The sequence below is a fragment of the Scyliorhinus canicula genome, chromosome 2 (genome assembly GCF_902713615.1).
Source record: "Scyliorhinus canicula chromosome 2, sScyCan1.1, whole genome shotgun sequence".
NCBI lineage: Eukaryota > Metazoa > Chordata > Chondrichthyes > Carcharhiniformes > Scyliorhinidae > Scyliorhinus > Scyliorhinus canicula.
The window spans coordinates 11594941-11621954 of NC_052147.1; the positions used below are offsets into that span (position 1 = coordinate 11594941).

Here is a 27014-nt window from a genome sequence, read left to right on the forward strand (position 1 = left end):
TTCGAGGTCGCTGCTGCAGTGTACTGCAGTAGAAGCAGGTTTGTTCTGCATCTAACTGTGATTGACCTTGCCACTCTTGACGCTGATGCCCGAAGCGAAAATACTCCATTGCTCAGCGGTAAAATCCCTTACCTTGATGGAAAGGGGAATGAGACACCTTTTCGAAAATCGCCAGCTACTTATTTTTAATTAGAATTTTTCCTCATCATTTTAGAAATCCTCCATTTTCCCGTATTTTAAGCTTGGACCAATTCTCAATCCACGATGTTGTTGAGTCTCCTCTATTGCCTTCAGAGGGATGTAGGGAAAGGAGAACTTGCCCACCCCAAGTCAAAGGCCAGCACGTCATCGCAATCCAGTGTCAACCCACATAACCTAAGAAACAGGAGCAGCAGTAGGCTATTTAGCCCCTTGAGCCTGCTCCGCCATTCAATAAGACCAGGGCAGATCTGAATATTTCATAGAATTTACAGTGCAGAAGGAGGCCATTCGGCCCATCGAGTCTGCACCAGCTCTTGGAAAGAGCACCCTACCCAAGGTCAACACCTCCACCCTATCCCCATAACCCAGTAACCCCACCCAACACTAAGGACAATTTTAGACACTAAGGGCAATTTATCATGGCCAATCCACCTAACCTGCACATCTTTGGACTGTGGGAGGAAACCGGAGCACCCGGAGGAAACCCACGCACACACGGGGAGGATATGCAGACTCCGCACAGACAGTGACCCAAGCCGGAATCGAACCTGGGACCCTGGAGCTGTGAAGCGATTGTGCTATCCACAATGCTACCGTGCTGCCCCAATGTGGCTTTAACTCAATTTTCTTGGTTCACGCCTCCCCACCCCGCCCCGCCCCCCTGCCACCGCTCCCCCCAATAACCCTCAACTCCCTTGTAAAAACTGCTCGTACTCAGGCTTGAATATGTTCAATGGCCGACCCTTCACAGCTTTCTGGAGTACAGAATCCCAAAGATTAGTTCCTCTCCGAGAGAAGAAATTCCCCCTCACCTCCATCCTACATGGGAGACATCTTGGGCGGGATTTTGGCGTAATTGGCGGGGCGGGCAACTCCGTCGGGAAGGAGTGGCGTGAACCACTCCGGCGCCGGGCCACCCCAAAGGTGCAGAATCCTCCACACCTTCAGGGGCTAGGCCTGCCCTGGAGTGGTTTGTGCCCCGCAGCTGGCAGAGAAGGGGCTTGGCGCCACGCCAACCAGCGCCGAAGGGCCTCCGCAAGTTTGCGCATACGCAGGAGTGCCAGCATGTGCTGGCGTCATCCCCGCGCATGCGCAGAGTGCTTTGTTTCCGCACATACCATGGCGGACTGCTACAGCTGCCGGTGCGGAACAATAGAGTGCCCCCACGGCACAGGCCCACCCGAGGATGGGTCCCCCGATCGCGGGCCAGGCCACCGTGTGGGCACCTGCCAGGGCCAGACCCCCCAAGAACCCCGGAGGCCGCCCGTGCCGCCAAGTCCCGCCGGTAAGGATTTACGCTGGCGGGACTTGCAAAAGACGGGCTGGACTTCGGGCCATCGCGTGCCGGAGAATTCGGGCAGTCCTGAGGCCCATTGAATCGTGCCGGACCCCACCATTCTCCGAGGCGGGTGGCACAACTCACGCCGGGCCAATTTTTGGGGGGCCGGAGAATTTGGAGGACGGCGGGGGCGGGATGCATGCTGATCCCCGGCGATTCTCCGACTCGGCGGGGGGGGGGGTCGGAGAATCCCGCCCCTTATATTGATAGTGTGCCCCCTCATTCCAGGTTCCCCGACAAAGAGAAATACCCTCTCGTTATCCACCCTCTGAAGTCCCTTCTGAGCCTCTTATGTTTCAAGATCGCCTCTCACTCTTCTGAACCCCAATGGGTACGGGTCCAACTCTGCTGAACCCTTCCTCATCAGACAAACCCTTCATCCCAGGGAATCAGCCTAGTCAACCTTCTCTGAACTGTCTCCAATTCAAGTAAATCCCTCCTTAAGTGAGGAAACCAAAGCTGTACATTGCACACGAGCCAAGGGCAGCAGCACAGTGGTTACATTGCCGGGCCAATAGCCAAGTGGTCCGGATGAATGATTCAGTGACATCAGTTCAAATCCAAACAAGGCCACTGGGGAATTGGATTCTGTTGAGCAAGCAAATGTAGGATTTCAAACTAAAATAGCATCAATCATGGTGACCACGTTGCAAAAAAAACCTATTTGCTTTTCTTCAGGGAAGGAAATCTGCCAACCTTACCCTGCCTCGCCTCACATGTATCTCCAGACTCGTGACAATCTGGTTGAGCACCCACTGAAATGGCTGAGCAAGTCACAACTTTGGACCAAACTGCTGCGCTGCACAAATTTGGCTCATGTGCAAGGAGAGATGGGAAAAATGAAAAGGAAGATGCAAAAAGCTGATGGCAAAATCTCAATATGTGCTGAATCCCACATAGAGGGCATGCACCAGCATGTCAGCAACAGTGCCACCAGGCTTACCAGCTGATAAGGTGCAGATGGACGTGGTCTTGGATATGGGTGGTCTGCAGGATACATCAGAATTAGTTGCTATTCTTTTACAAGACCGAGCAGTCAGCTCAGATCTTATTTAACTATTCACAACTGATATGTTTTCACTTCTCTGCCCGATCTTATGCCTCAACACTGTTAAACACTGCCACCCTCGGCTCTATGTTAATGACACGTTAATTGTATTGATAAGATACAGAGGTGAAGGGCATTGGTTAATTAAGTACATAGAGCACTTGTAAAGAGAGACTGCTGGGATACTGGACTAGGAGGTAGGGAGCATAGGTGTGTAATAGTGAATTCATTAAATAAAGGAACTATCAAGAAAAGGGTTTATATTCAGTTTTGTAATTCACCATCTGACTTGAGATTCCTTTATCACCCTAAACATGTATCGTACTACATGCAAAGCACAGAAACAGGCCATTCGGCCCAATTGGTCCATGCTGGTGTCTATACTCCATTCAAGCCTCCCACTGTATTTCTTTCCTTTACCTTCTGTGCTTCTCTACCCCATTACCATTTTCCTCAGCTCCTCCATGTGTTCGAGATTTCCCCGTTTTCACCCCTCTGTCCTTTGAATTTGACTTGACATGCCTGTTCCAACCTCATTGTTCCACGACAGGGTTTGCAACTTCTGGAACGTTACTCAGAGCAGTGCAAAGGTAGACAAGGATAGACACTCACCTGTTGGGTAAAATTCATTCACAGCCCAGTTGTCCACCTGTAGGGTTGCATTGCCCCCATTCCTGGTAAAACGTACCAAATGGTAATTCCCATCATTCACCACATTGCTCGTCTCCTTGATGACGATGTCGTCTGTTCCAACGTTAAAAACGACACTAATCTTGCCTTGTTCCTGTAAAGCATAAAGAAAAACATTCCATGAGTCTGGCTATTTATCATCTCACCTTTCTGTGAGCAATTGAATGACAGTTTTATGTTGTACAGTTTTGGGGGTTCAAATTCACGAAGAGACCAACACTCAACGATTACCCCCCCCCCCCCCCCCCCCCCGCACCACCACGCTCCACTTCCGCCTCAGCAAAATGTAGGAAGAGGTCAAGGAAGAGATGAGAGTTCAGACAACTGAATCAATGGACAGGCCATTCAGTGCTGACCAAACCTCGAAAGCCAGGCTACATTATCCTTAGAATGACGAGAAGGCTTCTAACGGGGACACTGTGATTACAGCGGCAGGGTGTCGACAACGGTGGATCGGGGATCACACAACAAAATGTCTTCTACTTGGTTTTATGATTCAATTCCATACAAACTCTCACCCTCAAATGTCTTTTACTTGCAGAAGAAGTGAAAATGAATCCAATTATATAGTGTGCGCGTTTCAAAGAACAACAAAGAACAAAGAAGAGTACAGCACAGGAACAGGCCCTTCGGCCCTCCAAGCCCGTGCCGACCATGCTGCCCGTCTAAACTAAAATCTTCTGCACTTCTGGGGTCCGTATCCCTCGAGTCCCATCCTATTCATTTATTTGTCAAGATGCCCCTTAAATGTCACTATCGTCCCTGCTTCCACCACCTCCTCTGGCAGCGAGTTCCGTAAAAAACTTGCCTCGTACATTTTCTCTAAACATTGTCCCTCGCACCTTAAACCTATGCCCCTCAGTAATTGACCCCTCTACCCTGGGAAAAAGTCTCTGACTCTCCAAGCTGTCGATGCCCCTCATAATTTTGTAGACGTCTATCAGGTCGCCAGTCAACTTCCTTCGTTCCAGTGAGAACAAATCAAGTTTATTTTACCTCTCCTCATAGCTAATGCCCTCCATACCAGGCAACATCCTGGTAAATCTATTCTGCACCTTCTCTAAAGCCTCCACATCTCTATGGTAGTGTGGCGACCAGGATTGAACACTATACTCCAAGTGTGGCCTAAATAAAGTTATACTCAATGCCCCGGCCAATGAAGGCAAGCATGCCGTATGCCTTCTTGACTACCTTCTCCACCTGTGTTGCCCCTTACAGTGACCTGTGGACCAGTGCACCTAGATCTCTCTGACTGTCAAAACACTTGAGGGTTCTACCATTCACTGTATATTCTCTACCTGTATTAGACCTTCCAAAATGCATTACCTCACATTTGTCCGGATTAAACTCCATCTGCCATCTCTCCTCCCAAGTCTCCAAACGATCTAAATCCTGCTGTATCCTCTGCCAGTCCTCATCGCTATCCGCAATTCCACCAACCTTTGTGTCGTCTGCAAACTTACTAATCAGACCAGTTACATTTTCCTCCAAATCATTTATATATACTACAAACAGCAAAGGTCCCAACAGTGATCCTTGCGGAACACCACTAGTCACAGCCCTCCAATCAGAAAAGCACCCTTCCATTGCTACTCTCTGCCTTCTATGAACTATCCAGTTCTGTATCGTTCTTGCCAGCTCACCCCTGATCACGTGCAACTTCACCTTTTGTACCAATCTACCATGAGGGACCTTGTCAAAGGCCTTACTGAAGTCCATATAGACAACATCCACTGCCCTACCTGCATCAATCACCTTTGTGACCCCCTCGAAAAACTCTATCAAGTCAGTGAGACACGACCTCCCCCTCACAAAACTGTTCTGCCTCTCGCTAATACGTCCACTTGCTTCTAAATGGGAGTAGATCCTGTCTCGAAGAATTCTCCCCAGTAATTTCCCTACCACTGACGTAAGGCTCACTGGCCTGTAGTTCCCTGGATTATCCTTGCTACCCCTCTTAAACAAAGGAACAACAATGGCTACTCTTCAGTCCTCCGGGACATCACCTGAAGACAGTGAGGATCCAAAGATTTCTGTCAAGGCCTCAGCAATTTCCTTTCTTGCCTTCTTCAGTATTCTGGCGTTGATCACATCAGGCCCTGGGGACTTATCCACGTTAATATTTTTCAGGATGCCCAACACCTCGTCTTTTTGGATCTCAATGTGACCCAGGCTATCTACACACCCTTCTCCAGACTCAACATCCACCAATTCCTTCTCTTTGGTGAATACTGATGCAGAGTATTCGTTTAGTATCTCGCCCATTTCCTCTGGCTCCACACATAGATTTCCTCCCCTGACCTTCAATGGGCCAGCCCTTTCCCTGGCTACCCTCTTGCTTTTTATGTACGTGTAAAAAGCATTGGGATTTTCCTTAACCTTATTTGCCAATGACTTTTCGTGACCCCTTTAAGCCCTCCTGACTGCTTGCTTAAGTTCCTTCCTACTTTCCTTATATTCTACACAAGCTTCGTCTGTTCCCAGCCTTCTAGCCCTGACAAATGCCTCCGTTTTCTTTTTGACCAGGCCTACAATATCTCCCGTTATCCAAGGTTCCCGAAATTTGCCATATTTATCCTTCTTCCTAACAGGAACATGCCGGTCCTGAATTCCTTTCAACTGACATTTGAAAACCTCCCACATGTCAGATGTTGATTTACCCTCAAACATCCAATCTAGGTTCTTCAGTTCCCGTCTAATATTGTTATAATTAGCCTTCCCCCAATTTAGCACATTCACCCTAGGACCACTCTTATCCTTGTCCACCAGCACCACTCTTATCCTTGTCCACCAGCACTTTAAAACTTAATGAATTGTGGTCATTGTTCCCCGAATGCTCCCTTACTGAAACTTCTACCACCTGGCCGGGCTCATTCCCCTAATATGTTCCTAATACGCTGAGTTGATACTTTAACTGAAACTATTTTACAGATTCTTTTTGACATAAATTTCACAGGAGCTATACCCATGTGATAGTCTTACATTGCCTCTTATGATCAAAATGGTAATCCATACAATGGTAACCCTGCATTGTGAGAAGAAATAAAAATGTCACTTGATGATTTGAATGCATGCTCAGACATTCTAATTCTAAACTCATCCCATTTCAGATGGATATGAGAGATATGGATATGGAATGTAGGGTACTCATAATTGGCGCCGTCCCTCCCTCAATGACTAACCATCTGCTGACAGTGATATTGAGGTCGCAGAGAGTTGAATGTACAACCCTGTAGCAGGGGGAACCAGACAGTGTTGAAAACCCAAATCGGGGTCAGTAGGGGAATAATTATGAAGGTAAACATAGAGGATGGGATTTTTACGCCGTTACCGCCGGTGGAACTTGCCAGTCACGTTGACGGCAACCCACAACTCTGGGTTCCCCGGCGGCGGAGGGGGGGAACAACGAAAAACCCCATTGACAGCAGCGGGATAGCATGGTCCCGCCAGCAGCCAATGACGGGTCGTCTCTGCTGCTGCAAAACACACCGAACATCTGTCCATATGCTTCCAGTTGCTTTCTGGGAGTGTGAATCGGGGATTTGATGTTCCTGTACCAGCCTCCCCGAACAGGCTCCGGAATGTGGCAACTAGGGGCTTTTCACAGTAACTTCATTGAAGCCTACTCGTGACAATAAGTGATTATTATTATTATTGGAAACCCCATCTCCAAATTGTTCCTACAGGACATATGGGTTGAGATTCTCCATCCGTTGGGATTCCCTGTTTCCGCAGGCAGCACGCTCCCACCCACTGGTTTCCCGGAGGCGTGGGGTTTCTTCGATGGGAAATCCCATTGATAAGTGGTGGGAGTGGGCCAAGATAGGATGCTCATTAGAAGGGTTGGTGTAGGTTGATGGGCTGAATGGCCTCCTCCCACTGTAATAATCTTAACAACCAGAGGGCACAGATTGAAGATGATTGGTAAAAGAGCTGACATATATTTTACATGGCACGCTATTCTGATCTGGAGTCCCCAGCCTGATGGAGATGGAGTTCTGTTGTAACATTCAAAGAGAACGGCTAAATATCTGAAGGAGACAGATGTTGCAGGGTTATGGAGAAATATCAGGGGAGTGGAACTGACTGGAGTGCTCTTTGAAAGACCTAGCACATGTAAGATGGGCAGAATGACCTCCTTTTCTGCAATATCATTCTTTGACTCAACGGCTGAAAATGTACACCTATGGGTCACAATTCCTGCTCCTAGTCACGGATCCCTTGTAAAATGTATACACATGGATGCAAGGGAAAGGATAGGATTGAACCTAACCACCAGGATCAAACGTTTCCGGGGCATCAGGAGAGCATCTGTGAAAACAGATCCCAGAACCAATCACACTTCAAGCGTAGTGTTGCCAATTCTACTTTGGCTTTGTTCCTGAAGGGTTTTATCACGTGACCTACTGCCACTTGTCCCACCGTTTCCCCATCCTCAGGGTGCACTGCCAATTGGAAAAGGGACAGACTGTGAGGGAAGGATGAACGGGGTGGGAGGAGGGGAGGGGGTGGGGCTTAGAATTTTCAACCAAACGGCTGGATGTGCAAATCCCAGGATTGAGTAGAATTAATGTTTTACACCCTGTCCAATACTACCCATCACCCCCCTCCCTCTCCACCGCCCGCCCTCCCCCCTCCTCTCTCTCTCTCTCTCTCTCTTCCCCCCCCCCCCCCACACACACACACACACACCAACCCAGTTAATTCAATGGAGAATAGAAGCAGGTAGGCTATAACACCATCAGTCTTCTGATAGGTTCGGTTGAAATTCTTTCCTTTGTTACTCAATTGGATTGATCTTGACTATTTGCTCCCCATTTCCAATATTGTCATGAGTAGCAAATGAAACTGTCGAAAGAAGCTGAAAACAAACCCAGCGTTTTGACCAAGAGTTATCCGTACTCGAAACGTTAGCTCCCTTTTCTCTCCACAGGCCGGCCGAGGTTGTCCGGTATTGTCTGTTTTTGTTTGGGATTCCGACAGCCGCAGTTACCACAATTTTGTTCAATGCCCCAATTATTTTCCTCTGGGTGTTGCTGCAATGCCCCAGAGATTAATCCTCAATTCCCTCCATGTTAGAATATAATAGGTTCAATTTAATGAATGTTAAACATCCAGTATTTGAAGGTAACGTGGTGAACAGTTTCTGGATGTCAATGTGTTGATTATACTCGATTGTCTGTAAGGCAGCACCAGCCAGCACTGAATAGGGTAAAGACTAGCAGTGGATTCGTTCCTCTATAAATATGCATTTATTGAAGTAAACGCTCGAGGTCAGAGGATACCATAAGAAGGGTTGGATTGGATTGGATTTGTTTATTGTCACGTGTACCGAGGTACAGTGAAAAGTATTTTTCTGCGAGCAGCTCAACAGATCATTAAATAGAAAAGGGAATAAAAGAAAATACACAATAGGGCAACACAAGGTATACAATGTAACTACATAAGCACCAGCATTGGATGAAGCATAGAGGTGTAGTGTTAATGAGGTCAGTCCATAAGAGGGTGATTTAGGAGTCTGGTGACAGTGGGGAAGAAGCTGTTTTTGAGTCTGTTCGTGCATGTTCTCAGACTTCTGTATCTCCTGCCCGATTGGCAGCATGGTAGCATAGTAGTTAGCACGATTGCTTCACAGTTCCAGGGTCCCAGGTTCGATTCCGGGCTTGGGTCACTGTCTGTGCGGAGTCTGCACATCCTCCCCGTGTGTGCGTGGGTTTCCTCCGGGTGCTCCGGTTTCCTCCAACAGTCCAAAGATGTGCTGGGTTGGGTGTATTGGCCATGCCAAATTGCCCTTAGTTAGGTGGGGTTCCTGGGTTACAGGGATAGGATGGAGGTGTCGGCTTAAGTGGGGTGCTCTTTCCATGAGCCGGTGCAGACTCGATGGGCCGAATGGCCTCCTTCTGCAATGTAAATTCTATGAGTCCGGTAAGCAGCGGGGAAGAAGCTGTTTTTGAGTCTGTTCATTTGTGTTCTCAGACTTCTGTATCTCCTGCCCGATGGAAGAAGTTGGAGGAGCGAGTAAGCCAGGTGGGAGGGGTCTTTGATTGTGCTGCCCGCTTTCCCCAGGCAGCGGGAGGTGTAGATGGAGTCAATGGATGGGAGGCAGGTTTGTGTTATGGACTGGGCTGTGTTCACTTCTCTCTGAAGTTTCTTGCGGTCCTGGGCCGAGCAGGTGCCATACCAGGCTGTGATGCAGCCAGATAGGATGCTTTCTATGGTGCATCTGTAAATGTTGGTAAGTTAATGTGGACATGCCGAATTTCCTTAGTTTCCTGAGGAAGTAGAGGAGCTGTTGTGCTTTCTTGGTGGTAGCGTCTACGTTGGGTAGTTTGGGCTCAGTCACATCATAGTTATGGATAAGGTAGCATCATGGTTAGGTTGCTGGGCTGGTCATCCAGAAGCCTGGGCTGATAATAAAGAGATGGGATTTTAAATCCTATCATGGCAGCTGGAATTAACTTCATAAACAGCTTGCGCCAGTCAATGATGGTGACCAGAAAAACCACTGAATTACTGGAAAAATACATTTGGTTCATTGATATCCTTGAGGGAAGGAAATTTGCCATCCTTACCCAATTTGGCCCGTTAGTATATTGTTGTACTATCTGTAAAGGGCTAGGGACTAATTGCAATGTGTAAGTGTTCCAGGGGACCACATTTCACAGCTGTAACTCCAAACTGATGTGATGTGCAACAGTACCAATTTAAACCAGCCCTTCTATTACACCGGGCAGCATGGCAGGATAAAGAGTTCTGATTTTTCCCAGCTTAAAATGTGATTATTACCAACGTGCGGGAATCAAATGAGGAGAAGAACACATGGCCCAGCCTGCAGGCGATTCCAGTGTGGCCGACTCTGAGCGTCTCTCCGAAATGGCCCAGCAAGCCACTGAGTTGTATCGAACCACTGCGGTAAATTGTACTCCTCGCGGGCTTCGGCGGCTCAAGGTGGCGGGCTACACCCCCCCCCCCCCCACCCGCCCCTTACCCCCGGACAATTAGGGGCGGGTTGGAAAGGCTGGCCCCGCCTGTGACACCCACATCTCATGAACGGATAAAATAAACAGCGGCTGGTAACACGAGGGGAGAGACGAAAATTGGATTGAACAAGCCAAAGGAAAATGCAACGACAAAATCCGCGCGGTCCCCGACGGCACGGACCGCGAGGGCAGCGGACGGTACGCCCGTGAAACACTCAGGCAACAGCGCTGCCGGTCCGGTGCGGTAGCTGAGGATATTGAAGCGAATGGGTTAAAGGCAAACCTCTCGTACCCCGATGACAATGCAATCACCGTCAGTAAATGCATCTTGATGAATGTTAGTGCAGAGAGGCACTAAAGCAGTCAATAATTTTTCTAAATCTGAAGGCCACATGGTGCAAACGCTAATTCAGGAAAATAAAATGCCTATTTCAGCACTTCAATGGGCAGAGTAAACAAAATCAATTTCTCGCAGACCATTCCCAGAGCTGGTAATATTCTTTTTATCTATTCATTAGTGTTCGTTCAATGACAAATCAGTTATTAGCTCAGCATAATAAAATTTGAAGGGGGGGGGGGCTATTGATTAGACCCCTAGCTACGACGCTGGCGGGTTTATTTTTAATCTGGAGTCTCTGGATTGGATTCACTGTGCTCTGCCCATCATTCCGTGCTGGGAGATCTTCAAGGGGGCAGGTTGTTAGCATCACAACGCCAGGGTTCCAGGTTCGATTCCGGCCTCGGGTGACTGTCTGTGCGGAGTCTGCACGTTCCCGCCGTGTCGCCGTGGGTTTCCTCCGGGAGCTCCGGTTTCCTCCCGCAGTCCAAAGATGTGCAGGTGCGGTGGATTGGCCATGATAAAATTGCCCCTTAGTGTCCAAAGGGTAGGAGGGGGTCACGGGCTTATAGGGGGCTGGGGTGGGGGGGGGGGGGGGGGGGGGATGTGGGCTGGAGTGGGTTCTCTTTCGGATGGTCAGTGCAGGATTTGATGGGCTGGATGGCCTCCTTCTGCACTGCAGCATTCCATGATTCTATGGCAACACCATATAAAAGAGAATGGCGTCTGTCCCCTCCCAATAAATCCGGTGACAACTAAATTAATTTCCTCTGATATAATGGCAGGAAATGCAGTTCCATTTCCATGATGTCACCTCTAACACATTCTCGCTATTACATAGAGTTACTCATAGTATATAAAACAGAAACAGGTCATTCCGCATAATTGGTCAATGCAAGCTTCATCCCCCTCCCCCATTATCCTACCATATATCACCCAGCATAACCTTCTAAGTAAAGAGAGATTTGCATTTCTATAATGTTTTTCATGATCTCAGCATGCCCCAGAGTACATTACAGCCAATTATGTGCTTTTGAAGTGTAGTCACTGTTATAATGCAGGAAACATGGCAGTAAATGTGCGCACAGTAAGATCCCACACGCAGCAGTGTGATAACAGGCAGAATAACTTCTCTCAGTGATGTTGATTTGCGACTGTTGTCCAGGACAATAGCCCTGCACTTCTTTGTGTAGTGCGACGGGACCCCCCCCCCCCAGAGAGCAGATGGGGCCTGGGTTTACCGTCTCAGTTGAGAGATGGCATCTCAGACAGCGTAGCACCCCCTTCGGGTATTGCACGGGAGTGCCCGTCTGGATTGTGCGCTTTGGTCGCCGGTGTGGGGCTGGAACCCACAACCTCCTGGGTGACACCGATTCAGCCACAGCCGATTGCTTTTCATCCTGACCCTTTCTCCCTCGTGTACTTTGATGTGATAAAGGAGTTTGTGATGTTCTTTGTGTTGCTTATTTCAGGATGGTTGGCGTAGTGTCCACAAAGACCACAGGATAGCTTGAACGTAAACAAAGCTATACATTTATTAACACTTGGATTCGGCACATGTCTCTAAATAATACACAGTTGATTAATAGCATTTAAACTACACTCATCTACAGCTAATCTCATGACTGATATAAACTATGATCTGCTCTCACTTACACTATCTGCATTCCTGACTCTCTCTCGCTAACTCCTGCACACACTCTCCCACAAATCGATGCTTTATATGGTTGTGACTGTAGCTCGCTCTAGTGGCTCCTCCTGACATTTCATTAACTCTTGCAGTTCTGGTAGTTATGATAACACCACAGAGTTCAAGGGCTAGCGTGAAATGAATTCACTCCCATGACCTTCCCCCTTCCACCGCCCCCCTGCCCCCAACTTCCTCCTCCTTTTCTCACTCACTGCAGTCACCATCCCCATACCCCCAACAGCTTTTTTTAGTGGAGGGGGGATTCAGACTCCCATAATCCTTTGCTCGGAGAATTGCCCCAATGGCCGGGCTCTAACTTCCTCACAAAGGAAGCGCTGTGCTATTTGAGCCGATATGGGTTTGACCTTTGTCGCCCCAAATCTTTGGAAGTTCCTGCTTCCGGGTCATTGGTCTGGCATGAGGTGGGATGAGTCAAACATCATAGCAGCGGGATTGGTGAGTAATAAATAATGGAATGCAAGATTGAAAACTCATCCTTGGCCCCAATGAACAAGAGCCCGGACGCCTCATGTAGTAAAAATTGCAATTTTGTTTTTATGTTTGGCGAAAGAGCCAGATGGAAGGGCGGGGGCTGGGGCCGAGCCATTTGTATGTCCATGGACTGCAGTGGGACTGGAAGATACCGCGGTTGGGAGGGGCTGGAAAATCCCTGCCACCGACTTCTTATCCTCCAGGCCACAGTGTGTGAAAGGGTGAACAAAGCTGATCCGCCCGGAACTTTCAAAAGCCAATTGGTAAATGTCATAATGTGCACCCATGCACATCATGAGGTACAGACAGGCAGTGATAGACACCCAGGTGAGCCAATCAACACACAGGACAGAACACAACCAATCACTAGACAGAACACTAGAGGGGGGATTCCCACTATGAAACACACGAGGCATCAGCACTCCACCTCTTTCTGCTGGTGACAACTGTAGTGACAGTCAGGGTGTATATATCAGTTAGCACCTTGTACACGTGGCTCAGAGCTAGTCTGGTTTAGTTAGTTAGAGTTAGCACACTTAGAGTAGTAGAGTGTCAATCCACAGCAAGCTGTGTGCCTTGTTACAGAAGTTCAATAAATCGTATTGAACCAACGTCTAAGTTTGGTGTCGGCTTTCCAGTCTAACTGCATCCAGTTGCAGTCCGTGTTACCCCAGGGTCAATAACATGATAGTAAATACCTGGGAAGGGGAAAAAATGCTGGGCTATGGGAAAAGGGCAGACGAGTGGGACTGGTTGAATAGCTCTTGCAATGAGCCGGCATAGTCAGGGAGGGCCAAATGGCCTCCTTCCGTGCTGCGGGATTGTGTTGTTGTCTTTCAACTTAAAGGTGGGCAAGACTGCATTGCAACACGGAGCTTGGAAAACTGCAATGTTAACATGTCACTTAAAAAGGGGCACGGGAGAAATAATTGATCGCTGTGCAAATACGCAGTGGCCCTCTTACACTGAACTGTTGCCAATTCTTAATTCAGCCCCTTTGACAATCTATAGGTTACACTCCAAAGCCAATCACCCCAGCTTGTGTTCTAGATAGAAAGGGACTCTATTTTTTTCAAGGCATGGGCTCTGGCACTCTGCCAGAGGTAATCTCTTAATTCTCCCTCTTATCTTTGTTCCCTCAGCTGCTGCAGTCTTTTGCTTCTGGACTTTCTTTGCCAACTTGGCCCAGATTTGAGAAAGCGCCACATAAATTATAACAAGCTGAAAAGTCCACGATGCCCCGCTCCCCGGCTCGGAAAAGAGAGGCTATTATCAGCGCTGGGGGTGTTGCATGTATCTCCGTGAAGGATGGCCAACATTGCTGATGCTGGCAAGAGATTATTAACCAGCAGGAAAACGCACTGCATTGTGCAGCCCAGTAGAGTATATTCCCGTGCATATCAGAGAGTGACGGGCTCTGTCTATGGAGCTGTGTTGAGTAGGCCTTCAGTCAGTCCAGGGAGGCAGGAAACACCCACACCCAAATTGCAGGGGGTAGGGTCATCCTGTGGGAAAGCGCACTGCACTAAAATAGACCTCTTTCCGAACCGTCAGCCTTGACGCCTGACCAGCGGCAGATCTCTCCGATGGCAACTTGTAGTGGGTCCAGGAGGAGCCCAGTGAAAATCATACCCCACCAGCCCCCACCCCCGCCGACAGATCGAATGGGATCCATTGAAGATAACCAATCCCCAATGGGTTCAGGTACCTCATGTGTCTCGGTGGCTATCACTCTCGGCGCTCAGCATTGTGGGGGGTGAGCTCAGGGGCGGGTGGGGATGGCGGGCACCCGCAACCATCCTATTTTACGGGCTGCCCCCTTGCCCAAAACACACCTGGCAGGGGGCAGGTAAAAAACAGCGCCATGTCTTCACCAGTATTCTCGCTGAATAACCAGACTGGATATTAGGGCAGTGTTAAAATCACCAGCCTGTTGGAATCTGTCATGATATTTAATGAACCTGCAACATGCTACTGTTCTGAGGACAGATGCATATGTAAATAAATAAACACAAAGAATGAATATTCACAGGCATTTACATAAAAAATAGCGAGTCGGGCGCACTTCAGATTTAGGAGATGGAGTGTATATCAAGTTTAAAATAAAAGGCACTCTCAAAGCAGGAAATTAAGACGGTACAGCAGTGTCTGATTTGTCTTCATCATCTGTTCATTTGTGGTAGGGTGGCTGCCAGAATAATGTTTGACATCTTTGGAATGTGTGACCGACAGGGAATTTGCTGTTTGGGGAGGGTGAATACTTCGATCTGGATTAGGAATAAAACAAGTTCAATGAAGACCAGTGGAATGAGGAGATGTTGCAGAGTCTATGGGGAAAGAGCTGCAGAATGGGGCTAGCTTGATAGCTCTTTCCAAGAGGATGGGCTGAATGGGCTCCTGTGCGGCATGACTTTCCTGATATGTGGGGGGGTGACAAGAGTGGAACCTGTGATCTTACCGAATAGACCTGCTCTACAGTTCTGTCTGTCAATATAAACTCTTTAGTATATGATGGAAGAATCGTACGACAGCTTGACTTTTACCTTCAGCAAGTTTATTCTGCTTCTTACTCGGTAGAGATACAAACTGCTCACAACTTCCCCTCCAGCAACTGCTTCAGCTGATTTGATTGGATTTATTTAATCGTCACGTGTACTGAGGTACAGTGAAAAGTATCGTTCTGAGTACAGTCCAGATAGTTTGTTCCGACATTGAAAAACATAGGACAGACGATAAAATAAATAAAATAAATAAAAATCGCTTATTGTCACGAGTAGACTTCAATGAAGTTACTGTGAAAAGCCCCTAGTCGCCACATTCCGGTGCCTGTCTGGGAAGGCTGGTACGAGAATAGATACACACTGTAAATACATAGACACAGGCATCAGGTGAAGCATACGGAGTGTAGTACTACTCCAGAGAGGAGAGATCAGGTCAGTCCATAAGAGGGTCATTCAGGAGTCTGGGAACAATGGGGAAGAAGCTGTTTTTGAACCTGTTAGTGCGTGTTCTCAGACTTTTGGATCTCGTGCCCGATGGGAGAGGTTGGAGGAGAGAATAACCTGGGTGGGAGGGCTCTTTGGTTATGCTGCCTGCTTTCCCAAGGCAGCGGGAGGTGTAGATGGAGTTAATGGATGGGAGACAGGTTCATGTGATGGACTGGGTGGTGTTCACGACTCTGTAGTTTCTTACAGTCTTGGGCCGAGCAGTTACCATACCAGGCTGTGATGCAGCCCGATAGGATGCCTTCTATGTTTCATCTGTAAAAGTTGGTAAGAGTCAATATGCAAATTTCCTTAGTTTCCTGAGGAAGTATAGGCGCTGTTGTGCTTTCTTGGTCGTAGTGCCGAAGTGGGTGGACAGATTGTTGGTGATTTTTCAAAAATAAATTTAGAGCACCCAATTATTTTTTTTCCAATGAAGGGCCAATTTAGCCCGGCCAATCCACCTACCCTGCACATCTTTGGGTTGTGGGGGTGAAACCCACGCAGACATGGGGAGAACGTGCAAAATCCACACAGACAGTGACTCAGGGCCTGGATTCATACCCAGGTCCTCAGCGTCGTAGTCCCAGTGCTAACCACTGTGCCACATGCCACCCATTGGTGAGGGGTACATCTAGGAATTTGAAGCTGTCAACCATCTGCACCTCAGCACCGTTGATGCAGATAGGGATGTGTCCATTTATAATGTTTTGGAGGTTGAGCTAATAACAGTTATGTGTCTTTAAGAAGGCAATTAGCATTTTGCTGAAGCACACACTTGCTGATACATTCAGGCATTGACACTGTCATTTTGATCCTGTAAGCATTGAGATAATGTCATTTGGCCTAACTTCAGCAGAAAGAAAGATCTTGCATTCATGAAGCACCTTTCACAATGTCCAAATGCCCCCATTGTAGCCAGACTGTGATGTCTTGCGAGAGATCTCGTGAGGCGTAACCACCATATGGAATCATATAATTTACAGTGAAGTACGAGGCCATTCAGCCCATCGAGTCTGCACTGGCCCTTGGAAAGAACACCGTACTCAAGCCCACGTCTCCACCCTATCCCCGTAACCCGGTCACCCACCGGACGACAAGGGGCAATTTATCACGGCCAATCCACCTAACCTGCACATCTTTGGACTGTGGGAGGAAACCGGAGCACCCGGAGGAAACCCACGCTGACACGGGGAGAAAGTGCAGACTCCGCACAGACAGTGACACAAGACAGGAATTGAACCCAGGTCCCTGGAGCTGTGTGAGGCAGCAGTGCTAGCCACTGTGCCACTGTGGCCGGGGTAGGCCTCTCCTACATTCTCCCAGCCGCCTACCATTCCATTTCTGGTGGGATGTGGCCGGTAAATCGCCTCTGAAGTCTATTTTTTAATTATTCAAATTTCACACTTTTCAGGTGAGGCAGCACTTCACGTGCACCTCCTTCAGTCTGGTCGATTGCATTTGTTGCTCCCAATGTGGTTTCCTCTAGATTGTAGAGTCTAAACGCAGATTCGGTAACCACTTGGCAGGAGGACGCCTTTGGTCCGTTCGCAAACTTTCCAACGCTGCCATTGCAACTCACTGCCCTGCTGTCACGTCCATCAATCAATCTCTTCCTTTCATCAATCTCTTTTTCCCTCACCACTGCCTGCCCCCCATACTACCCCACTAGGGCCATCGGTTTTCTGTTCTAAGTTGCCTTTTGACACACTGTTTACCTTTGTTGTGCCATAAACACATTCTGGTCTCTTCATCTGCCACTATCAACACCCTTCTCAGCCATTATCATCACCATTTACATTCCCTTTGTCTTTTTGTCCACATCTCTGTTAATCTCCCCCCAGCCTCCACCTATCACTGGTCCTCTATCCAGCCCTCACTGCACCACCCTCCAACGCCTCCCCGGCCTCCCGCCGCCCTCCACGACAGTATCCATCTCATCCTATTTCCAGTTCTCTCCACCTTTGACAAAGACTCAGAACGTTAGCTCCATTTTCTCTACTACCTCTAAGCCAGAAACTCCAGCCTCAAACAACAACAAAGAACAAAGAACAATACAGCACAGGCCCTTCAAGCTTGCGCCGATCACGTGTCCGATCTAGATCACCACCTGTATCCTTCTGTACCCCATCTGTTCATGTGCCTATCCAGATAAGTCTCAACGGTCGCTAATGTATCTGCCTCAACCACCTCACTTGGCAATGCATTCCAGGCTACCACCACCCTCTGTGTAAAAAAACTTCCCCCGCACATCTTCACTGAAACTATCCCCCCTCATCTTGTGCCCCCTTGTATTAGTTCCGCCCTGGGAAAAAGCCTCCAACTGTTCACCCTATCCATACCCCTCATAATTTTATAAACTTCTATCAGGTCGCCCCTCCGTCTCTCTGGGGAGAACAATCCCAGTTTATTCAACCTCTCTTCGTAGCTAATACCATCCATACCAGGCACTAGCCTGGTAAACCTTTTCTGTACTTTCTCCAAAGCCTCCACAGTAGTGTTGTGACCAGAATTGGACACAGTATTCCAAATGTGGCTTAACCAACAATCTATGTAACTGCGATGTGGAGATGCCGGCGTTGGACTGGGGTGGGCACAGTACGAAGTCTTACAATACCAGGTTAAAGTCCAACAAGTCTGTTTGGATTAGTGATTCCAAACAAATCTGTTGGAATTTAACCTGTGTTGTAAGACTTCTTACTATATAACTGGAACATGATTTGTGAACTTTTATATTCGATGTCCAGTCTGATGAAGGCAAGTATGCCATATGCTTTCTTCACCACCATTTCCACCTGTGCTGCCACTTTTAAGGATCTGTGGACCTGCATGCCCAGATCTCTCTGTGTCTCTATGCTCCTGATGGTTCTGCCATTTATTTTATAGCTCCTGCCTGAATTGGATCTACCAAAATGCATCACCTCGCATTTGTCTGGGTTAAATTCCATCTGCCATTTCTCTGCCCAATTTTACAGCCTATCTATATCCTGTTGTATTCTCTGCCAATCTTCATCACCATCCGCAACTCCTGCAATCTTAGTATCATCCGCAAACTTGCTAATCAGACGTTTTCTTCCAAGTGATTAATATATATTGCAAACAGCAGAGGTCTCAGTACTGATCCCTGCGGAACGCCACTAGTTACAGAACACCATTTGGAAAAACATCCTTCCACTGCCACCCCCTGTCTTCTATGGCCAAGCCAGTTCTGGATCCATCCAGCCCGCTCACCTCTGACCCCGTGTGATTTAATCTTTTGCACCAGCCTGCCATGAGAGACTTTGTCAAATGCTTTACGAAAGTCCATGCAGACAACATCCACACCTTTTCCCTCGTCATTCATTCTTGTCACCTCCTCAAAAAACTCGAAAATTAGTGAGACATGACCTCCCTCGAACAAAATCATGCTGTCACCCATAAGATCATTCACTTCCAAATGTGCATAGATCCTATTGTTAAGGGCCAGGGTTTTAAAACTCCAAAGTGTATTATGGAGTCCACCTGACCTATAACTTTCAGTTGAATTTGGCTGGGATGAGCACAAGAGCTTGCCTTTCCGGTGTTATTCAACAGGCTTCTTCGGCACTTTTAATCAAAAAAACAAGCTTTATTCTAAGAACTTAGTTATCATTTGTATAAACACACACAGCAAGAATTTTTTATCAATTGCAAACAAAAGACCCCACACAGCTTCAGTATTCTATGTACAACCCTTAATGCATCCCTCCTCAACTGTTCCAATTCAATAACAAAATCCAAGTAAAACCAGAAATCCCTTTTGAAAGGTGTGGCCCAGCACACGGCATTCTTACTGGTATAAGACTTGTTATTGATACTCTGTTCCCCTTTTCAAACAGCAGATTTGAATTCCTTCCAGAAAGCAATTATCTCTTTTATGTTACCAAGAAGCCTGGAACAGCTTTTAAAATGAAGACAGAGAAAGACATTTCTTTCATCCTGTGCAGTTCAAAAACCAGTCCAAAATCTCTAAGCGAAAGTAAAATTCACAGTCACAGCCCAGCTCCACCCATACAAATGACATTACTGAAGCCATGTGATAAGACAAAGAGACCTTTCCTCAAGGGACACTCACATGACATTACCTCTGAGTATCTTGTCCAACAATTTCACTCCCACTGACGTCAATCTCACTGGCCTACTACCCGGGTTACCCTTCATGTCCCGCTCCAGCACTTGATGGCAAAGAAAGAAACATTCAAAACGCGGCCAAACAGGTTGCGTATCAAGCTACAAATCCTTCCGGCACACCAATGGTGGGTGGGAAGAGTGGGAGAGGTTCCTGGTCAGCTGTGTGATGGGAGGAACATTGGAGCCTCTGCGATCTCTATACATCGCTCCAGACCACAACGGGGATGTCAAAAATCATGTTGCCACAGCAACAGTGTAACACCGCCACCACTCAGCAGTGGTCCTGCGGTGCTCCAGTTTTAAGTGCTGTCATGTTACTCTTTGACACACAGGTCAAATGCACCCATGGCAATATCAAACTACACCCATGCCATTTGCAGTTGGAGAGATATACTCCCACTTTTCTCATTAAAACGCTGACCCGTTTGTAACTTAAGGAATGTTTGGTGACCACATTCTCCAATTAAATGCCAAAAAAAAAAATCACCTATTAAGCAGCTGAGACTCGGCACTCTGTATCCCCTTTTGCTCTAACATATGTTTGAATAATCCATTACATTTAAATCAAGGCAACCAATGAAGCTCAGCACTTAATGAAAATAATTCATTACACGTTACTTTGTACTGTTAAGAATCTGTTTCATTGATCCATTTAATGCAGTGAAAGTGGACCAAATCAATGCTATTAAATAAAACAGGAAGAGATAAAGAAGATTAATGGCTTGCAAGGGCTGCGTGCTCCACAGAATCTGAGAGATATCTTTAGAAGTAGGATAGCTGCAATCAAGGACTGTCTCATTGGGTTCAGGGACAAAGTGTAGGCTGCGTTCATATGTCAGCAAGACAGTCTTCCCCAAAATATTGCACTCATTGCGTTAGACTTGCATTGTCACATTCCACAGTCACTTTCAAGTTTTACACATGCTATTTCCTGTGCCATTACATGAGATTTACTAATTATTATAATAATCTTTTATTGTCACAAGTAGGCTTACATTAACACTGCAATGAGGTTACTGTGAAAATCCCCTAGTCACCACATTCCGGCGCCTGTTCGGGTACACGGAGGGAGAATTCAGAATGTCCAATTCACCTGACAGCACGTCTTTCGGGACTTGTGGGAGGAAACTGGAGCGCCCGGAGGAAACCCACGCAGCAGAGTAGCATGGTGGTTAGCATAAATGCTTCACAGCTCCAGGGTCCCAGGTTCGATTCCCGGCTGGGTCACTGTCTGTGTGGAGTCTGCACGTCCTCCCCGTGTGTGCGTGGGTTTCCTCCGGGTGCTCCGGTTTCCTCCCACAGTCCAAAGATGTGCGGGTTAGGTGGATTGGCCATGCTAAATTGCCCGTAGTGTCCTAATAAAAGTAAGGTTAAGGGGGGGGGGGGTTGTTGGGTTACGGGTATAGGGTGGATACGTGGGTTTGAGTAGGGTGATCATGGCTCGGCACAACATTGAGGGCCGAAGGGCCTGTTCTGTGCTGTACTGTTCTATGTTCTATGTTCTATGAGACACGGTCAAGCTTTTGGCTGCCTGTCCGAATGTCCCCCCCCCCCCCCCCCCCATCCCCCATCCCCCCCGCGCCCAAGAGGCTCCAAGTTGGATTGGTTTGATAATCACTCCTGTGAATCAGCTCAGGATGCTTTACTCCTTTAAAGGCGCTAGATAACTGCAACCCAATGTTGGTGTTCGAGAATGGAGGGCAACAGGGTCAGGACGAGATGATATCATTCCTGCGCATTTGATCTAATCATACTGTGGGGGGGGGGGGGGGGGGGGGGGCTTTGATTTTGCCCAATAATGTAAAATCGACAGTACAAATTGTATTGGCATTGCAACCAATGCCTTTTTCAGAGGTCAATTCCTCCCTCCCATCCACCCACCTTCTCACAAAATGTCTTAACCCCTTTCCTGTCATAAAACACGTCGCGTCTCAGGAAGTAAGAAGACATGTTCAGTCTAGACATGGATGGTTCATTGGTTGCAGGGATGTACGGGCCAAGAATACTGGGAAGTTTTACTTGGTGTCATTGCTGAGAAATTCTCGGATTGGGAGGTCACACGGCAATGTTGGTCGGAAATGGACTCAATGAGGCAGGAGATCCCTTTCCCAATTGCATGGTTTGTTCGTTTTAAATAGTGTCTGCTTCAATGGCCTGGCCTGACATTTATCATTATAATGAGCACTTTGTCACAATCTGGCTGGTCAATTGTTTACAGTAGTCTTGTCTTTAAAGCTTATCTTAAAATATTTTATTTTCTAAAGGCGGCAACTCTGCCGCACAATTTAATTTCCTGTGATTTTTTTTTTGCCTTCTCCATTGTCTTGGTACCCCTCAGATAAAAAAAAGTGGTTTTCGTGAAAACACCAGCATTTATTGGCCATCCCTAATTCCCCTCGAGAGGGCATTTAAGTGTCAACCCCATTACTGTGGGCCTGGAGTCACATGTAGGCCAGACCGGGTAAGGACGGCAGATTTCCTCCCCTGAAGGACATTAGTGAACCAGATGGGTTTTTAGCAACAATCGACAATGGTTTCATGGCCACCATTGGACTTTTATTCAAACTTCATCGTCTGCCCTGTTGGAACACAGAGCGTTACCCTGGGCCTCTGGAATACTAGCCCAGTGATCACTCCCTCTTAATAACAATGCTGTTGATTCAGCTGCCGTTTTAATACCTATCAGTGGGTATCATTCTCACCTCTAGGTTCAGTCTCCGATCCAGAGATTTGAACCCATAACCCAGGATGACACTTCCTGTAAGAGGTGCCATCTTTGGAATGAGATGTTAAACTGAGCTGGAGTGTGCCCTCTCAGGTTAATCACCGTAGCGCTATTTCAAAGAAGGATAGACAAGTTCTCCCGGATGTCCAAGGGCCAATATTTACCCCTCAACCAACATCACTTATCATAGATGAGCTGGTCTTTGGTGGATTGCTTTGCAATAATTAACTGCGGGTTTGAAAGCGTTCTAACAGTGACTCTACGGTTCATTAAGAAGTCCTACAACACCAGGTTGAAGTCCAACAGGTTTGTTTGGAATCACGGGCTTTCGGAGCACTGCTCCTCCCTCAGGTGAGTTCACACTCGTGGGTAGCAAGGTAGCATAGTGGTTAGCACAGTTGCTTCACAGTGCCAGGGTCCCAGGTTCGATTCCCGGCTTGGGTCACTGTCTGTGCGGAGTTTGCATGTTCTCCCCGTGTCTGCGTGGGTTTCCTCCGGGTGCTTCGGTTTCCTCCCACAATCTAAAGGTGTGCAGGTTAGGCGAATTGGCCATGATAAATTGCTCTTAGTGTCCAAAAAGGTTGGGTTGGGTTGCGGAGATAGGTTGGAAGCATGGGCTTAAGTGGGGTGCTCTTTCCAAGGGCCGGTGCAAAACCGATGGGCCCAATGGCCTCCTTCTGCACTGTAAATTCTATGATCATTTATGATCTATGACACTCCAAAAGCTAGTGATTCCAAATAAACCTGTTGGACTTTAGCCTGGTTTAACTGTTGTTGTTGGATGCAGGGCACCATTCGCAGTATCTCCACGGACATTCCATTGTAAGATTTCTTACTGTGCCCACCCCAGTCCAACACCGTCATCTCCACATCATGGCTACCATCAATACAGTTCATTAGCTGCAAGTTATCTTGGAATGTTTTTGAGCTTGTGAAATGCGCTATATAAACACAATTTCTTTTTTTTCTTCCTGTTCTGGTGAAGTTGGTGATAAGTCATTCACTTGAACCTCTGCGATCCACATGATGAAGGCATTTCCACTGTGATGTTCGGTTGCGAGAGGTTACACTGACCACATCCTGGAGTTCAGAGTTTTAATCTGGGCCACAATGTTTTGGAAGGAGCACGGGCCTGTCTACGGAAGGGGAAATGATGGATGTGACCACCTTCATGCAGGGCCTTCAGCTGCCCGGGCCCTAAGCTCGGGAATTTCCTCCTTTAACCTCTCCACCTCCCTCACCCTTTAAGATGCTCCTCCAAACCTATCGCTTTGACCAACCTATTGATCAACTCTGATGAGACATGACTCAATGTCAAAGTGTGCCCGGTAACAACCTGGTGAAGTGCCTTGGGATATTTTGCTATGTGTAAGCTATGCTATGTAAATGCCAAGCTCTTGGTGTTGCAGGGCATCACTCGCAGTATCTCCAGGGACATTCCATTTCCTCAGGAAGATGGATGCCAGCGCAAGTCCTGATCCTGAGCTCCAAATAATTTTGGAAAACATTTCCTTGGGATGATCTTGATTTCCCACCCAAAATGCAGCTGTTACTCAGTGCTAATGGTGCAAACATTCACTTGTGGTATTTATCCAAGATTCACCCTAACCTTACACCAAATTTACAGCAGCAGATCGGGAGAAGCCATTTGGGTTTTTGCTGCCCCTTCTCCCACTCCTGTCTCTTCAACTCCTCCTCTTGACATCCTCTTTGTTTACAAGGATTTCCGTCACCTTTAGCCATCCATTCATCCCATAAATGACAAACTCTCAAACTTTATACTTGGTGTTATTCATTTCTAGGAACATACAAACATATTCATTAAAACCAGGGGTAGGCCATTCGGCTCCTTCGGCCCAATCTACTGCCATTCAATAAGATCATGGCTCAACCCCACATTCCCGCCTACCTCCAATAACCTTTCACCCCCTTGTTGAGCAAGTATCTATCTACCTCTGCCTTAAAAATATTCAAAGACTCTGGGTGGGATTCTCCGCAGACCGGCGTCGGGCCGCCCCAAAGATGCGGAATCCTCTGCACCTTCAGGGGATAGGCTGGCGCCGGAGTGTTTGGCGCCATGCCAGCCGGCACGGAAGGGCTTGGCGCCACGTAAACCGGCGCCGAAGGGCCTCCGCCGGCCGGCGCGAGTTGGTGCATGCGCAGGTGCTGACGTCATCCCAGCGCATGCGCAGGGGGGTTCTTCTCCGCACCGGCCATGGCGGAGGTTGACAGCAGCCAGTGAGGAAGGAAAGAGTGCCCCCACGGCACAGGCCTGCCCCCGGATTGGTGGGCCCCGATCACGGGCCAGGCCACTGTGGGGGCGCTCCCCGGGCCCAGACCCCCCGCGCCCACCCCCCCCCCCCCCCCAGGACTCTGCAGGATGCCCGTGGAGCCAGGTCCCGCCGGTGATTTACGGCGGAAGGACCCACCAAAAACGAGCGGCTACTCGGTCAACCGCGGGCCCGATAATCGCCGGGGGGGCCGCTGAAGAGTGCGCCGCGATTCCTGCCCCTACCAAAACCCCAGCGCCGGAGAATTCGGCAGCTGGCGGGGGCAGCATTCACGCCGCCTACGGCGATTCTCCGACCCGGTTGGGGGGGGGGGGGGGGTTTGGAGAATCTCGCCCTCTGCTTCCACTGCATTTTGATGAAAAGACTTCTCAAGACTCATGACCCTCAGAGACAAAATCTCCTCATCACGGTCTTAAATGAATGACCACTTATTTCTATACAGTTACCCTCTAATTCTAGGTGCTTCCCCAAGAGGAAACATCCTTTCCATATCCAGCCTGTCAATACTCCGCAGGATCTTATATGTTTCAATCAAGTCGCCTCTTACCTTTCTAAACCCAAATGGATTCAAGCCTCGCCTGTCCAAACTTTCCTTATAAGACAACTCATTAACGACAAATATTAATATAGTGAACTTTCCCTGAACTGCCTCCAATACATTTACAATCCTGCCTTAAGTAAAGAGGCCAATACTGTATACTGTACTCCAGAAGTGATCTCACCAATGCCCTGTATAAGTGAAGCATAACCTCCCTACTTTTGTATTTTACTAGTCTTTTGTGATTCATGCACCAGGACACCCAGATCCCTCTGCATCTCCGTACCCTGCACTTTCGCACACCTTTAAATAATATCCTTTTTTATTTTTCCTCCCAAAATAGAAAATTTCATAGTTGCGCACTTTATACTCCATTTACCAGATCTTTGTCCATATTTGATCTATCTATGTCCATTTGCAGCCTCCTTATGTCCTCTTCACAACTTACCTTCCTACCTATCTCCGTATCATTAGCATTACCATCATTACTCCCTTCATCCAAGTAATTTGTATAAATTACAACAAGTTGAGGCCCCAGCACACAGGTCCCTGTGGCACAGTACTTGCTACATCTTGCCAACCAGAAAATAACCCATTTATGCCGACTCCCTGTTTCAATTTGATCTCAACATTTTCCAACATACCCCAGGATTTCTGCACTCCAATTTTGGCCTCTAGTCTGGAGTGTCCAATTGTTCTGTGGATGATTGCGTGAGGCTGGGGCAGCACGGTGCCGCAGTGGTTCGCAGTGCTGCCTCACGGCGCCGGCGACTGAGGTTCGATCCCGGCCTGGGCCACTGTCCGTGTTGAGTTTGCACATTCTCCCCATGCCTGTATGGGTCTCACCCCCACAAAATGTGCAGGGTAGGTGGATTGGCCACGTTAATTGCCCCTCAATAAAAAAAATTATGTGAGTCTGATAACTGATCTCTGCTCACTGTGTATTATTGGTTAAGCCTGGGTGCTGTCTCAGAGCTAAGTAAACAGACACTACAGAAGCTACTAGAAGCTGAGTTGTGAACCTGAGTGCAGACATTTTGTTATTGCAGAAATATTTAAAAACTCTTGCAAATAAACATGTTGCACATTTAGAAACTAACACAATCTCTGCAATGATCTAAGTTGTATAAAATATACAACAGAAGGGCCCTATGTACTCGAAGGTTCTCTGTTACTGAGGCTAAGTGCCGATGCCAACGGAAAATCGGGAAAATCGACGCGAAACCCACACCAATTCCGCTAACGTTGAGGGGTCAGCACCGGCGCCGCGTGAAACACCTACGTGGAACATGGTTGGAGAATTGCCGTGTCCCGTGCTGCACCTGCGCAGGGCTGACAAGCTGCAGCTGCGCATATGCCTACAGCCCCCCCCCATACACGCACCGATCGCATTGGAAAAGATGGTGCCAGCTGTGCTGGACCGTGTACCTGCCCACCCCGACCCCACAGCACACCTCCTGGCCACCCCCCACCACTCCCTCCAGCCCTGGCAGAAACTCCTCCCCCGACCAGCGACACGGATCTCGGCCAAGTGTGGCGGTGCTGTGCAC

General features: G+C 47.9%; 1 protein-coding gene across 6 annotated transcripts in view; it reads right to left on the reverse strand.

Moving 5' to 3' along the window:
* nrxn3a (neurexin 3a) overlaps nt 1–27014 on the reverse strand; it is a 1956983-nt gene that overhangs the window by 182250 nt on the left and 1747719 nt on the right. For all 6 annotated transcript variants that reach the window (XM_038773738.1, XM_038773746.1, XM_038773703.1 and 3 more), the window contains one exon: nt 3201–3372. In XM_038773738.1, coding sequence (XP_038629666.1) covers nt 3201–3372 — 172 coding nt within the window. The remainder of the gene's footprint in view (nt 1–3200; nt 3373–27014) is intronic.